We start from the raw sequence: 17,500 nt of genomic DNA, 5'->3' as shown, positions 1-17,500 counted from the left end.
AAAAGGAGATAAATAGAAAAGAGACAAATGAAGATGAAACTCTGTGAGGCAAAAGTGCAGCAGGAGACAAAATAGGAGACTAAAAGGAAAGGGAAGAAGATGAGACAAAGGGAAGACATGAGGAGAGGAGACAAGAAGAGAAGAATGGAGTAGAAAAGAAGTTTCAAGAACATGAGACAAGATTATATTCGATTAGAAGAAACAGGACAAAATAAGACAAGAGGAGAGAAGAAACAAAAGGGTAGAAGACAAGACAAGAGGAAAGGAGAAGAGACAAGTAAAGAAGAAAAAAGATGTAGAGATTAGAAGTCCAGAAAAAACAAAAGGAAACAATCTGAGAATAAAAGAAAGCAGAAGAGAGAAGAGGAGACAAACAGAAGAGGAGAAGAGATATGATATAATCCGACAGAAAGGAGAGAAGAAACAAAGGGGTAGTAGAGGAGACGTGACAAGCCGAACTGAGACAAAAGGAAAGCAGAAAGGAGAGCAGGAGACAAAAGAAAAAGACAGGAGTGGACACAAGATGAGATGTGATCAGATGAAAGCAGAGAAGAAACAAAGGGGCTAAAGACAGGAGGAGAGAAAAGGAGGAGAGATGAATAAAGGAGAGACAAAATAAGAAAAAAGGAGTGGGAGAAGAGGGAGGACAGGAGAGAGAATGAAAAGAGAAATAAAGAACAGCAGAGGAGAAGAGACAAAAGGAAGGAGATGGGATACAAGAAAGAAAAAGAGAGATGAAATTAAAGAGCAGAGGAGAGACAAAAGAAAGGCAGGAGAGAAGACAGGAGATAAAAAGGAGAACGGAGAAGAGGTGAGGAGAGGAGAGAGGAGAAGAAAAGATGAGAGGACAGGATGAAAAAACAGATTGAAGGGGGATCTTTTGCAGGGGGAAAGACATTAAGTCCACACACACCTTCTCCTGCTTTCCCCTAATGCATTAGTTAATTAAGACTGCAGATTGGCTGGAGCCTGCAGTTATGAGCCCTCTCTCTCTCTCTCTCTCTCTCTCTCTCTCTCTCTCTCTCTCTCTCTCTCTCTCTCACACACACACACACACTCACTCTCTCTCTCTCTCCCCCTCCTGCCTTCCTGCACTTCTCTCTTCCTCTTTAGATTATTCATTGTAAATGAAGACTGAAAGCACAGTATGTATTTGTGCATGTAAAGGGCCACAGTAGTCCTTATATAAGATCCTCACAGTCTATATTCTTAGCTTTTACACAATACGTACATTAGCTTTGAGCTTTGGGGACATTGGGGTCATTTTAAGATTGTTTCCTTTTCATCTACAACAAACACACTGTTTGAGAGATGTTTTACAGAGGGCAAAATATATAGCTTACACATATATAAAGTTCAGGTATCAGTATCAGTGTGATGATGTTACCATGTAGAAGTTAATTACTTCCCATAACAGAAAGCCCTGACTTGTTTTTATTCTTCTTATGCCACAAACTATTACATGTTTTATTTACTATCTGTTTGTAGTTACATTTAATGCTATGGTACAACAAGTTGTTCTAATGGAGTTGCTTCCTGTTCATCAGAAAACATTTCATCTTTTGCTGAATATTAACAACATCTCTGTGACTGAGTGTCACAGAACACTGAAAAGGTGCAGAGATATTAGGAATATCACATGAATTAGCCTGGATTGATTGGTATATTTAGTATGCCATCCATCCATTCATCCATCCATCCATCTATTCATCCACCCATCCATTCATCCATGCATCCATCCATTCATCTATCCATCCACATACAGTACAGTAGTCTTTAAACTGCTTATCCTACTACTGGGTCATGGGGACCATGGAGCCTATCCCAGGAGACTCGGAGCAGGAGGCAGGATAGACAGGACGCTAGTCTATCGCAGGGCACACACACACACACACACACACACACACACACACACACACACACACACACTATAAAAGAATTGGAGATACCAATCTGATGACAATGTGTGTCTTTGGAGTGGGGAGGAAACCAGTGTACCCGGAGCAACCCTTGAGGCACAGGGAGAATGTGCAAACCACACACACACACACACACACACACACACACACACACACACACACACACACACACACTACAAACTACAAAAGATATGTTTTGTCCTTACGTTTAAAATATCTGCGCCATTTTGGTCATTTTGGCCCTCGATAACTTCCGCCCCTGACCAAATCTCATATCATAGGCTTTGCTAATAATCCATTCCATAAGAGTTTAATGGTTCTAGCTCTCTCATGGACTTGAAACTGGTTGTACGGCTGTAGCATGCTAGACCGAATAAGACGGACAAGCCGAAAAAAACCTTTAGTCAGATTTAGTACTGCACAGGACAACATTATGGGATGGCAGACTCTCTTGTCAATCATAGTGAACTAGCCAATCATGGCCTTGTGAGAACTGTTGTATGTGGAAGAAGTCGGATCACACTTTCTTCTGTGTGTTACGCTAAGCAGGAGTTTGTCTCAGAGGATACACGGTTGATCGCTGTTGTGTGATAGAGTTTTCTTGTCAGTGGGAATTGGGAGGCATCATAAATGCTGGAAAAAAGAAAAAAAATTGCAGAACTAATGACCATATTAGACAGCGGAAGTTGGAAGTTACTGAGTGTAAATAAACAGTATATTTGTGAATATTCTGGCTCCTCAATTTGGTGTAATAAACATCATTACCGTATAAACACTCTTCTGTTTGTACATTTCTGCATAATTATCACATCGTAGTTGATTTCACTTTCAGAAAATAGTTCACTGTGTATAGGACGTGCATCTAAAGAGAGAACACGGAGATACTTGTTAAAGTGTGGTTCTCTTCGCTGGATAAAATCCGAAGTCTTTCTGTACAACAGGCAGATAAAGGGCATGGAGGTGAGAGCCCTGACTGACCACATCATTATGTAACAGCACAGCCAGAGAGGACACGTTCAAGCTGTGGGTGTTAATTCAACAGTGGGGAGTTCCATGTGTAGAAATCACTGAGCTGTTCACCACAGACACATAACAGAGCGTTGAGCTTTTGTACCGGCTGAATAACACCTGGTTCTGGTTCTGCACTAATCACAAGCCGTGAAACGCAGTAACACTGACACATTCGCTTTTAATTGCACGTGTGTTGCTTTCTGTGTTTATAGACAAGGAAAATGTCGTAAATAAGAACATATGAGGGTAAAAAAAAGGAGCATAAGAGCTAAACGAGTCTGCGTTTTGTGCTGACAGGAAGTGTGAGACTTGTATAAGTGTGTGTTTGAGAAAGAGGAGGTCTTAGCATGTTAAGACTTGGCTTGTAGAACCTGAATTCCTACTGTAACGACAAAAATACAGTTTAAATAAATGAAGAATGTGGAAAGCAGAACCTACTTGGAATGTGGAAAGCAGAATGTGTTACGTAACAGAGTAGACCATAAGGATGATATTAGACAAATGTGTTTACGATGAGTAGAGAGAGAGAGAGAAAGAGAGAGAGAGATATTACTGTCAGATGGTGAAATGAGTAATAATAATAGTAATAATAATAATAATAATAATAATAATAATATTTTTTGCTCGCGTCCTGCAACAAACTGACAACTCGACCTAGATGCAAGACTGTAATGCAGACTGTAATGTTATAAAAAATCCCACCAGTCATCCCAAGCTTTTATTAACATCTCTGAATAAAGATTAGAACGTTCCTCAACTGTTCCTCATCCTGAAAGCTGCTCCGACCGATTCCTAAAGGTTCGAGTCACTAACACTATGCAAGACTAGGGAAAGCCTGGAGAGAAATCTGAGCAGATTAGGATCTAACCCATGTGCTTGAAGAGTTGGAAATAATCCCATAAGCAAAGAGCCCTGGGGCAGTTGTGGGATTAAAGTAGCTAAATTCAAATAAATCTCCAAAGTACTCAGGGCTTTCTCACTTTGGAGGACGACTGACACATCAATGCAATCTCTCATTTACAACAAAGCCCTTTCCTGAGATAGAAGGACAGAGAGAGAGAGAGAGAGAGAGAGAGAGAGAGAGAGAGAGAGAGAGAGAGAGAGAGAGAGAGAGGGAGAGGGAGAGAGAGAGAGAGAGAGAGAGAGAGAGAGAGAGAGAGAGAGAGAGAGAGAGAGAGAGAGAGAGTACCATGGATAGATTTGGTGAGAACAGAAATGATGAAAACATGAAGTAACAAAAAAAAAACACACTGATTTCCATTACAAAAAAAAAGAAAAAGCAAAAGAAAAGAAACAGAGCATGAGACCTAGTGTCCTGGACATCCTCCCTTCACTTAAAGAACTGGCCATGAAATCTCAGTCTAATCAAACATAATTACACGAGAAGGCTGAATCCAGGCTCCCAATATTCCCCAAGTACACCTTCCCTGTTCTGCCCAGGCTCACCAAATATACTCAATTACTCCTCCAGTCAAGCTCCTTTAATGATTTTTCTCTTAGTGAGTGAGAGGAGAGAAGACGAGTGGGTGGCTTTAGGAGAAAGGCGCCTTCGTTACAATGATGTTTAGTGTAGCAAAACCTAATTTAATGTGCCCTTTCCTACTAGTGTAGGCAGAGCAGTCAAAACAAATCTGTGTGCGTTTAATGTGGACATTAGTATGAAATGGTCAGTGAAATCTGGGTCTGCCCTGTGAAACGAGGGGAAGAGAAAAGCAGCGAGGACAGATTGAGTCTGTTAATTGCCCACCTGAGCACAAGCCCTGCCCTGACTGACGATCTCCAGGGACCAATCAGAAAGTGACATCCGGTGAAAAATGTATTGAAGGGCATCATGTGGAGGGGAGAACCATCGCTCGGTTTCATCTCTGTTTATTCATTCATATGCTGGGAGAATTTAGTTTAATATCTCATGGAGGAAAATACCAAGTGTTAACATACAGTAGGAGTGCTGATAAGTTGTAGCAATAACATAATTATTCTATATGAAAATTTTTTTTTTTTTAAAAAAAAGCAGATTATGTAAGCAGTTATAATTAAATAACTGAATTTCGCTTTACAAAGACAATGTATTTCAGAAGCAAAAAACAACAACAACAACAACAACAAAAAAAATATACCTATTTTTTTTTTTGCTCCTGAAATACATTGTTGTTGAAAAGGGAAATTCAGTGATTTAATTAGGACTTTTAGTTTTACGTTTATTTGTTATTAATTAAAAAAAGGAATTAGGAATATATATATATATACATACAGTATAATTCCTAACTTTTCCAAAAATGACCAAATAAATGTAGAAAATATCCAAGCTGCTGATATGATGCTTCGTTCTGCTTTCTGATTGGTCGACGGACTTGTCACTCACCGGCAGACTGGAAGGACGGTCCTGCTGAATCAATCCCATCTCATCGTGGTTGGGTTTTCCAGCATTCCCAGCAGGTTGGCTTCTGTTTCCATAGCTCTCTTGAGTGTCCTGCGACAAAGAGACGGACAGAAATAGAGATAGAGACAAAAAAGATGTAAATGCAGTTGTGTGTGATTCATATGTGTAAAATTTAAAGTCAGGAAAGTTGCACTCGCACCGATGACTCTACTGCATAGAAAAAAATATGAATAAGAGTACGTACAGAATATAAAATATATAGAATATAAATATATTTTATTAAAAATATATAAAATAATATATTATATAGTACATTTATTACTATTCAACTCAATTAAATTCAAATGTATTATTAGATATCGATTTTAACACAACATTGTCGCAAAGCAGCTTTACAAAACATAAACATAGAACAAAAGGTTAATAATAAAGATTAATATAATATAAAAATTCAATATTAATATTAGATAGTTGACTGTGGCAGTGAAAAACTCCCTTGGATGGTAAAGGAAGAAACCTTGAGAGGAACCAGGCTCAAAGGGGAACCCATCCTCATATGGGTTAATATTTCCTAATATTTTCTATTAAGAGATGAATATAATTAAATCTAACAATATTCACTATACATTTGATAATGAGCTTCTTTCTAAAAGTAAATATTTAAAATAAAAAAATTGATTTGCAAAGAATATTAAACCAAGATACTGTATATTGCACAGATTTTATTTTTTGCTTGATTTTCCTCGTCTGAAGTAAAAACCTGCAATTTCGTTCAAAACAGCCCTCAGAGTTCAACACGGCTTTTGTTAGGATACGGTTTACTACAATTATTAATGATCCTTCTGTGATCCGAAGTGCAAACACAGCAGGAATAAAGATGGAGAAAATCAAATGTTGTTCCAATTGTTATGGCAAAAAAAACAAAAAAAAAAAAAACGAAGCACATTGAGCATTTCAAGCTAAATTGAATGAACTGCCAGTTCTTGGCTTCTAGCTAATAAATAAACATCTGTGCTAAAAAAAAAGGAAAAAAGAAAAAAGTGAAACAGAACAGATGTTAAATAAACATTGATATTATTTGACAAACTCTTCTAGCGCATAATTCAGATCAACAGAAAGCATTCTTCTTAATATTAACCAGAAAGGAAATGATTGGAGCGTGTCACATTGGCAGCGTTAAACCTGAATGATTGAAGGTCAGGACTAGAGAGCGGGGAACACTACGTCTTACTCAGAACCTGTTGGACGTGAGAGGCAGAGACTGGCACGTCGCCAGGGAGTATTCAATTACCTATTAGGAAGTCATTCATTTCTACAGCGCTTGAAAAAAATATACACAGCACTTCCTAAAGTAAACAGTCTGTCAAGATGAAAAGCAGGCAAGGTCATAAACGACAGGATTGTGAGGAAAAAACATGTCTTTCAAACACAATGCTGAGGGCGCAGGCATAGAAGTGCACACATACACACACACACACACACACACACACACACGTTTACTATATACTGTGTACATATTTCAATTTTTCAATTTAAACATTGTGTCTTTCAAACACAATACTGAGGGCACAGGTGTACAAGTGTATACACACACACACACACACACACACACACACACACACACACACACACACACACAGACACACACACATACTGTACATACACAGGTTGGTTTTATTATAGGTGGGATGTATTTCTACTGACATGTGTATTACTATAGCTGAAGAACGCTATAACATTCATTGAGAAAATATTTTATATAATTTAATATATATAATTTAATATTATATAATATAAAACTATATATTAAATATCTAATTGTATATGATATTATATATATATATATATATATATATATATATATATATATATATATATATATATATATATATATATTACATAATAGAAATTATTTTATCTAATTTAATATATATAATTTAATATTATATCATATAAAATTATATATTAAATATATAATATTCGTATATTTTTAGTGATGATCAACAAAACATTCTCTCAAATCACTCATTTCTTAAACACAAGTCTTTCTTTTATATATTATATAAAATATTTATAGATACATGTATATTTTAGAATATATACATATTATAGATTTTCTTTTAAGCATTGAATGAATTTCTTTTTTTTTTTTTTTTACATCTAATTATTTTTTACATCCAGCTCTTGAAAACAATGCTAGAGCACAATTGAATTCTGGATTCTGATTGGTTTAGATGATGTTGATTAATTTTCTAGAACAGCAGCTCTGACTGTGTTACCTGCTGTAACTAAAATCACAGGTTTTATCCCCATTGGAAAGTGTTCAGCTCAGGCAGAGCTGCTCATTGCGGTTTCTTGATAACTATCTGCTAGGGCAGTCAATTTAAAAACATGCAAACTATAAATAAAAAAAAAAACTAGAAATATGAATATGAGACAGAAAACCATCGAGACGAGAAGAAATACGGTGGCGCACACACACAACAGCAACAACAAGCAATTACAGCAGGAACAACAAAAAGTTGACAGTGAAGAACTCGTACAGTGGTGGTAACAATGTGTGATAAGACACAGGTGAGAGTGATTAGTGAGAGGTGCGATGTGTGATGTGCAGGGAATGATGGGTAGTGTAGTTCTGCACTCCTGTGGTGCTGCCATAGCGATAACGAGCTGAATGTTTTGTCTTGTTCGCTTCAAATGAATAAAAGGTTGGAAAAGACTGAAGGTTTATATACAGTAAAGCTGCTATCGTGTGAGTGATAACAGAAAATCTTTTGCTTTGCTGTTTTAAAATCATTAATAGAGATAATTCTTTGATAATTAAAAAAAAAATTATCTTAATAACAGTTCTTAATTTTTTGCCGTTTTGTTTGACTTTCCGGAATGGGTTTTTAGTTAAATGTCTTCTATTTCAAGAAATGTTCATGTTATAAATAATTCTGTAACATTAGATACATCAGTCATACTGTGATGCTGATTTTATTACATGCTTTCTCGCTTGAAAAAGGCGGCTGCTAACAAGCGGCTAAATGGGACCACAGAGGTGTCGGGGATGTTAGACGTCATCACACTGAACAGGAAAACTTATCAAACTCATCTAGTTTATGTTTATACACAGTATATAGTAAATGTGTGTGTGTGTGTCTGTGTGTGTGTGTGTGTGGGGGGGGGGGTCTGGGGTTGGGGGGTTGGGTGTTGTGGGATGTTTGGTGTTTGCACATGTGTGTGTATGTGTGTGTGTTTGCATGTTTGGGTATGTGTGTGTGTGTGTGTGTGTGTGTGTGTGTGTGTGTGTGTGTGTGTGTGTGTGTGTGTGTACGTGTGTGTGGGGGTGTGTTTGTATGTGTGTGTATGTACAGTATGTGTGGGGTGTGTGTGTATGTTTGTGTATGTGTGTGTGTGTGTCAGGTCAGATCGAGGTTATCTCTTGCGAGTTAATACATAATCATGTACGTTTTCAGGGTTTTGTAGATGTCTTTTCTAAACCAGAGACGGATGCGTTTTCTAGCTTGACATAAATGAGACAGAAAAGGCAGTCAGGTGGTGTGTAAAGTTACAGTTGAATCAGTACACTCACATCGCACTCGTTCTTGCCCTCAAGGCAACGTCTCAGAGCACACAGCGTGTGATGCCGAGGCTTTGCGAGCGGCCCGCATGTAAATATTTGAATAAAGAAGTCAGATGCCTCAAGGAGCAGTTTGTAAAGGTTACTTTTATCCTCAACAACAGTACAACAGTACAACAGTACAACAGTACTTCTGGCCTCTGGCACAGCAAGTCAAAGATTTTCATGTACAGCCTAAGATCTGTTATCATTTCCACAAACCTTTTATTAAATGATCAGACAGGCGATAATTCATGAAGTAACACGCTGGGGGATAAAACCAGCACGCAACGCAGACGCTCACCTGCACGTGTCCTGCGGTAGCTTATTGCAGACGGATCGTAAAAAAGGACTGGAAGAGAAATAGCACGAGTGGGTGGTGGGAATGTGAAAGGTAAAGAGAATTCAATCACATCATACGAGCACAATGACGAGGAGCAGTGTGATATTAGCTTATGTAACGTCCCGTCAATGGGCCGATTTTCCAGCATTCACAAATGGAAAGCACTTTAATGAAGGTATTAGGGGTGAAATGAGGGGAGGAAGTGATTCCTCTTTTATCATTTTCCCTCAGCTGTAAGTGTACAGTGTATGGATCGTTCATGAGGGCCTTTCCTCCCTGGATTCATCCATCTCTCTCTCTCTCTCTCTCTCTCTCTCTCTCTCTCTCTCTCTCTCTCTCTCTCTCTCTATCTCTCTCAGTCACACACCCTCTGTATCTCGTACTCTCGTGTCCCCTTGACAGGCTCCTCATGACTACCAAATGAATTAGTCATTCTCGTACCTTCCGTTGCAGATCCCAGCCAAATCTGCCACTAATTCCATTAATATTCATTAAAAATTAAGCTTAATTGCATGTCTTTAAAAAGCCCCGTGCCCCTTGCTGCCCTGAGGCGCTGCAGGACAGCCAGCGTCTGATTTCCACTGGGCAGCTCAGCTCTTCGCCTGTCAGCAAGCAAGGGACTGCGGTGCCTGCTGTATATTTATTTATTTATTTATTTATTTATTTATTTATTGCCTGAGATGCACCCTGTGTGTGTGCATGTGTGTGTGTGTGTGTGTGTGTGTGTGTGTGTGTGTGTGTGTGTGTGTGTGTGTGTGTCAGTGTGTGTGTGGGTGATACCACGAAACGGCACAGGCTGAAACTGAGGAAGAGCGAGGCTGACACGCGACGAGACACAAACATGCGTATTTCACACATGAAAGGCACAGGAACGATGGGAACGCGACGGAGTGCCGCGGCGCCAAAGCCAGCGTGCTGAGACGACACGTCGCTCGCTCTCATCTCGCATTCATAGCAGCGGCGCTCCTATTGAACGGCATATTTTTAGAGCGTCTCGCATTTAAGAGAGCAAAGGATGCAGAGAAAAGTGGAGAGTTTAAAAACACAAATAGGCGTCTGAAGAGAACGGAGCATCGGCGTCGGAGTGTGAGAGAGACGGCTGATAAGGAGAAGAAGAAGAAGAAGAAGAAGAAGAAGAAGAAGAAAAAGAGAGTGAGGGAGAGAGAGAGAGAGGGAGTGAGAGAGAGAGCTTTATCCCATTCGTATTCATCCTCACGCTCCCTGGGTGTCATTAACCCAGACAACAATGCCACTTCAAATTGGGCTTTTATAATTAAAGCAATCAGAGAGTTGCCTAATATTACTGGGTGTCGAGAGGAAACGAAACGAGAGGGGGAAAAAAATTGCCGTGACTTATTAAGTCAGCAGTGTAGGGGATTGAGGTCTTGAAAATATGAAATGACACGTCAATATAACCTAGCTCTACTGAAAGAGAAAGACTTTAAATGACTTGATAAACAAACTGTATATTGAAGCACACTGAAGCAACAGCCCTCCTTCTGCCAGACTCTCATTTGTTTTATTGATCCAGTTCTGTCAAATTGGCATACGCACACGCAGCATTTGTCAGATTAGGAGATTTCTGTTTCAATTTACATCAGCTGTCTATTAAATTCTGCACAGACTATCAAGAAAGTCCTGCTCGTGCTGTTTAAACCTTGGGACGGATGAACGTTTAGCTGTGGATCTTATAGTCACTTTGCTAATCAGGCTGCTGAGGATATGAAAGATCCTGTTTTTCTTACATCACCTGTATCTGTTATAGCATTACAGAGACCATCGAGGACGATCGACGGCCCTATAGATCGGCTTTTAAATCCGGAAAACCAATTTTCATAGATTTGAGTTAGTCGGTTAATGAGTTTTATCGTGTGAAGTAGGACTGCACGAGTTAGCTAACGAGATAAAGTCTATGTACAAAGTAAAGAAAGCATTTTCATGAATGATTAACAGTTGTAGCGTGAGCTTCAGGTGACTTTTATAGTCTTTAAATTTCAAAGTGTGCACAACAAACCGATCATTAATTGACTTTATATCTATGACATTTACTACAAAGTATGAAGGTAAATGAATCAAAATTAGAACTAAAGCGAGTTAAACAATCGGGACAAAACTCGGCTTTGCGATCGGTCTTCATCAGCAATCGTTTGAAGACTTCAGCAGAAAGAAATTAGTGGTGTTTGTGGTGAACTTAGAAATTTTACTGACCTGTTAGTTCCTCAGGAGCTCTTGGTTACACAATTCCACTCAACTACAAACTGTTGTAGAAAGGGCATTACTTACATTTACATTATTGACTCTCCAGCGTCACCCAAATGAGGATGAGGTTCGACTCTGAGTCTGGTTCCTCTCAAGGTTTCTCATACTGTATCATCTCAGGGAGTTTTTCCTTGCCAGCGTAATATATAGTAATTTTTTTATTATTTTGTTTCTACACTTTTCCGTACAAAACAAATAAATTGAATTGAAATTGAATTGAAAAACGATCACAAAGCATAAAGAATGAATTTACATTCACAATGTAAAATTTGTGTAAACCTTTTATATAGAATTTGAAAGTAATCTGCTCAGGAAATAAAGAGTTATTAAAACCGGATCCAATCTCTCAGTGACTACAGTGTGTACACTCATACGATACGTGTACATCTTGTAGAAAATATAGTGTAGCGCTCGACCGTGCTTCTCTCACTAGTGTAGACGTGTGCACTCCTCTGGGTCACCTTAATGGCTACATCTGTACTGCCGTGTTCCAATACAATGTCTCACAGATTGGATTCTTAACCAAGCAATCCCCCTGACCTTTTACACGGAGCAGGTACAATACTGACCCACATCCCCCTGGAGATAACACACACCTCGTGACTCATGCCCGGAGCACGCTGAGAATAAAATCACATCATCACATCACGGTCCCCAGTGCGCAAAACTGATAAAAAAAATAACTGCAGCTCTTTCAGGTCTAACGCTTGTGCTTTTCTTTTTGGTCAGGATCACGAGAATAGTAGTCTTGAGTCATGACAGGAAGTTTACAACTAATTACCCGCAAGCCTTTCCAACAGCTTTACGTCATGCAAGACTAGAACATGAACACTGAATAACGTTTGAATATCCTAAGTCTGGAATGTGTAGACACAATGTCAGCTTACCAAATGAAATTTAGCCCCTATTCAGCTAACATTTCCTAAATGAGGCCCCAGGGGAGAGCAGCTTGAAGCACAACTCGCTTTCAGCTCGTTGCTTGATTAAGACTGGACAAACAATCAGAATTTGCATCTGAAATGCACTGCAAAACAAATAAACATGCCTCTAGAAGCAAAGCAAATCCACACTGCAATTAGCAGGTGGCAGTTTGCAGAAGGAAATGAAGAAAAACAAAAAAGGAAGAACAAAAAAAATCCTTCCATCAATCATCTCGTTGGAGGATTTTTTTTTTTCTTCCTTCATCCAATGGAAGCGGAGCGCTCGTTACCATGCAAAGCGTCGCATGGCAATCCGGCAGGACATTTAGAGGACTCTGATAAACTATGCCATTTAAAAGGTTATGACAATTAAAAGCAGCTCACGCAAATTACAGTGCCTGGACCTTTCACACGGATGGATCGCTCTTATCGCCTGGCGCCAAGCTCTCGGCACTGCATGCCCTCTATTTCCTGCTGCGGCTGCCCCCTCCTGCTCCCTCAATCTCGCCTTCCCTTGCCCCTCTCCACTTCCTTCTCTCTCCCCCCTCCTGGCTCAGGATGCTTTTATTATCCTGTTAATTAAGCAAGCTCTTAGCTAATATTCAAATGCTGACCAATTAATGACATTGAACTTTGGATAGTACTGCCTCTTTTTCCCGGTGCCGAGGTAGCAGCGTCCTCACGATGCCTCCTCCTCCTCCTCTCTGCTATCATGGGGTTTTGATTAAAAAGGCTTGCTCAGGGAGGATGATACGGCCGGGCGCTGCTGCCATTGCCACGGCGTTTTAATTAACCTTGTGTGGTTTGAATATGGGAGGGACATCGTCACAATGCACAGACAGACACGGTGAGCAGACAGAGGCTGACTCGAAAAGGTACGTCATTGCATGTAAATCGTTATGTGGCTATCTTTACGCATACTTATAAAGGACATGAAACAAAATGGCCACTTGATTTAATCTGCGGTGAACCTATGCTTAGTTACAGAGAATAGCTGGGCTGCAGAAGGAAGAGAAATAAAGTATCAGGAACGAATCAGGTGGATTTAGAGGTTAAAATGAGCCACAGATGTGTATATGAAAATAGAAAATATTAAGAAAATATGTTTCCCCTAATTATAACATTAGAGGCATTCAAGACTTTCTCAAAATATCTTAGGTATCTGATATCAGCAGCGACATGACATCAAGATCAAGATCAGACCGGAGATCAGACAGAGTCAAATCAAAGCAGAAGCCTAAAGTATCTTGACATCCGGCGTCATTTATTAAACACTGAACACCACTGAAGCTCTTTGCTTAACAGTGCAATACTTGCTAATTCCTGCACAGCTAGTTCTTTAGATGTGGCCAGTTTCTCACCAGCTCCCAAAAGTGAAAGTTGAAGGCTTACACATGTCACGTATATTTATTCTCCAAATCACCTGCTTTTTTGAACAGCAGCTAAACACGCTTGGAGATCGCTAACTGATCTTCTTCTTCATTCCTGTTCAATAAAAGATGCCTGCGATTGAGTCTCTGTGATCAGAAATGCCATCTTGTGAGTAGGACCAATTATCCTGTAGTACTCCAGGCATGAGATAGCTTTGGTTTTCTCGTAATCTTACAGTAAGATAACCGGGGTAATGTTTGTAGACAATTTTTTGTCGACAAAAAACATGTGCCTCTGTAATGCAGATACCGAATAAGAAATATTTATATAATACCTTTCATCAAAAATCTCAGAAAGAAAAGATCAGCCGACACACTATTGTTAATGGCAATTAACGCTTGCAACGCCTTTAAAGGATAGACCGATTTAACTAGTTTATATTGTAAAAGGGGGACACGGTGGCTTACACCTCACACCTCCAGGGTTGGGGGTTCGATTCCCGCCTCCACCTTGTGTGTGTGGAGTTTGCATGTTCTCCCCGTGCCTCGGGGGTTTCCTCCGGGTACTCTGGTTTCCTCCCCCGGTCCAAAGACATGCATGGTAGGTTGATTGGCATCTCTGGAAAATTGTCCGTAGTGTGTGAGTGTGTGAGTGAATGAGAGTGTGTGTGCCCTGTGATGGGTTGGCACTCTGTCCAGGCTTTATCCTGCCTCGATGCCCAAAGACGCCTGAGATAGTCACAGGCTCCCCGTGACCCGAAAAGTTCGGATAAGTGGTAGAAAATGAATGAATGAATGAATGAATGAATGAATGAATGAATGAATGAATGAATATTGTAAAAGGCTAATCCTTGGCGTTACCTTTTGGTTCTCAGACATACAGTTTCATCAGACTAAAGCAAAAATAATGTAATACAACAGTTGAACATATGAAAAAGCAGTTAATTATGACTTTTGTAGCAGATTTTCTTTTGGTGGCAAATATAATATGGCAATTTAGTTAGCTCCTTTATAGATAAAGGAAAAGGTTTTCACAGATTTTGATAAACGTACCGTTTTTTTTTTTACTTACTTGTTAAGAAATGTGGAAGATGCAAACAAGGTGAAAATGATTGGACAGAGAAGTATTATATTATTCTCTGCTTTAAGTTCAAATCCAGGGCCACTAAACCGTCAATGTTGTCTGCCAATGTTGTTGTAAAAAGTGAGATAAAATGTAAATCATTCTGGATAAAAGTGCCAGAGGGTATATAAGCAAGGTAACGGTCACCATTAAGGCCAGCATTTTTGTTAGTGGGTCTTTGTTAAGCATGGGATTTTAAATTGCTCCTTCTAAAGATAAATAAGACACACACAGAAATAAAGACAGAGTGGATTTCCTTCAGTAAAATGAACAGTGTGATCGGTGTAACAGTGACAGTATGGTGATGCACTGTGTCAAATGAATTATTCCCTCACTCACTCTTTAGCTGGTAGAGAATCAGGTCCAGCCTTTGCTAGATTACACTGGACAAGGATTTCTCCTGACTTTCTGACAATTTACTCATCTGTTTCAGTCTGGTTTTGTGTATAATTCTCCACATTCCTTATTTCCCTGTTTTTCTACTCGGTGTTTGTTATCCATTAAAACCTCCAGCCTTTGTATCATCACCCCGTGTGTAAATTCTTGACAGCTGGAGTGTGAGTAATGCATTTTGACTCGGGGTTGCACATTTATTTGAAGTACCAGAACACAACAAGCTTATATTTGAAAGGGTTTGATGCCTGAAGCCAAAAGCAGGATTTATGGTGTACGGTTTGAAGATTCAAGTCTAAAACAAGACAAGCAAAGAAGTTTTTTGTAGGCCTTGCTCAATATGTGGCACCGATCACGACCCTGTCATACAATCAGAAGCCGAACAAAACAGGTAATGATGTTCCTTGCATCCCGAAATCTTAATGAAATGCTTTTCAAGCTCTTGTCTATTCAAGTGATTGCCACAACTACAATAAAAGGACGTTTCTCAGGGAAGCCTACCTGTCATCAGAAAAAAAAAAGCTGTCACATCTTTTTTTGTGGGCTGTTGATGATTTTTAAGCTGACGCAACACTTCTCGTTGCCGAGAACTTGTGTTCGTTTGAGCGCTGTCAGCTGAGGCTGGGAGTGAAGGAAAAAGTAAGGACACTCTCAAAGAGATGGCTGATGTGTGATGTGTGAGGAAGCCTGTGACAGGACATGGCAGCGCTCAGATAGCAGATAGCAGTCGAGAACAAACACAAAGTCACTTTGTGAATTCAAACGCGCAGAATATGACAGAGTCGGCTCGCGTGGTACCTCTGTGATTCCCGAGCTCCGTGCCGAGCCGGACACATGAACTCAGAAACAAAGCCGCCCTGTTCCACCTCTCAGTTGCAACCTGCCTCTGGCTATCGCTCGTTTTCTTTCTATCTCTGCTCACCATGGCCAAAAATAGTACGGCAAGGGCTGGAGAGGCCATCGATACATCAATCAGAGAAAAAAAATCCAAAGACTCTGGGTTTTGCTAGAGGAACAATATTAAAAAGCCTGTAGCTCAAACAGACACTGCAGAAAATGATACTGTGAAACAGAGCCATAACTTTACATGAACATCAATACACGTTAATTACTGTAATAAACAATACACTGAAAAGATAAAACATGATTTAAGAAAAGCTTGATTACATAACTAAGTGGATTTTGCTACTAATTCTCATGAATGAATAAACGATTTAATGAATGAATTTCTGTCCATCTAACATAAAATAACTGACATTTCACCACCAACGCTTGACAGAGAGAAAAAGTCAGTGCCGAGAAAGAGCATAGTAGAAATCAATACCTCAAAATGGAAGAGTTTGGCTGTGTGTGGAGCTTCACAGTAGAGATAAGAGTGGTCTCAGAAATAAACCTGTACCTGGCTCGCAATTCACACACGCAGCTTCCCGTGAAGATAAAGAAAGAAAGGTCAGGCTAAAAGCAGAGCGCCTTCACACAGCCCAGCGGCTCTTTGGAGAAAAGCTCCTAGTCCCCTGGCCAAGGCAGGGCTAACCTACTGTCTAATCTGGCCCAGTGCATTAGAAAGGAAAAAGCCACATTCCATATCAAGCTCTCATAAGAGGCTGGCTTTGGAAGAAAAGATGAAAAAAGGTTAGAGCATCTACTGGACCACTACAGGAGATCAATAAGGATGTTTCTGAACTCTTAAGAGCATCATGCTCTCAGAAAATGGTCAGATGATGAATCCAATGCTTATATTCTTACAAATACTTTTATTATGTCATTATACATTTAAGGCCAAGGAAAAAAAGGATATATTGGAGGTTTTTCTGCTTTAAGTAGTCATTGCTAACCCTGGGTAAACAGAATCCTGTGTTATTTTGGTCCACGTTTCGCATTGCGCATACTTTACGCGGGATTAATTAATCCAGGATATACAGGATATTCAAAATCTGAAGTTTCACAAAGTTCATTGCTAAACCTTGGCTTCTTATTTGCCCCATCAACAACCATGGTAAATACAGCATTTGGCCACGTTAAAAACAGCTTGTCTTAAGCTTTCACACCAGTGAGGAAACAAAAATTCTCAACCTGAGCAGTATTGTTTTATTTCCTTTTTAAGTGTGTTGTGCAGTTGACCAGGCGTTTGTTTATAAAGTTTTTATAAATTGTTTTGTTGTCTGATGCCACTGAGCT

The 17,500-nt window shown here is 39.5% G+C and overlaps 1 protein-coding gene across 2 annotated transcripts in view; it reads right to left on the bottom strand.

Annotated features, from left to right (window-relative positions):
• Positions 1-17,500, bottom strand: part of LOC113659566 (AT-rich interactive domain-containing protein 1B-like) — a 207,936-nt gene that overhangs the window by 139,118 nt on the left and 51,318 nt on the right. For both annotated transcript variants that reach the window (XM_027172441.2, XM_027172440.2), the window contains exon 4: positions 5,293-5,400. In XM_027172441.2, the coding sequence (XP_027028242.2) occupies positions 5,293-5,400 (108 nt within the window). The remainder of the gene's footprint in view (positions 1-5,292; positions 5,401-17,500) is intronic.

The sequence above is a fragment of the Tachysurus fulvidraco genome, chromosome 12 (assembly GCF_022655615.1).
Source record: "Tachysurus fulvidraco isolate hzauxx_2018 chromosome 12, HZAU_PFXX_2.0, whole genome shotgun sequence".
NCBI classification, from domain to species: Eukaryota; Metazoa; Chordata; class Actinopteri; order Siluriformes; family Bagridae; genus Tachysurus; species Tachysurus fulvidraco.
This window is presented reverse-complemented; position numbering and strand designations above follow the sequence as displayed.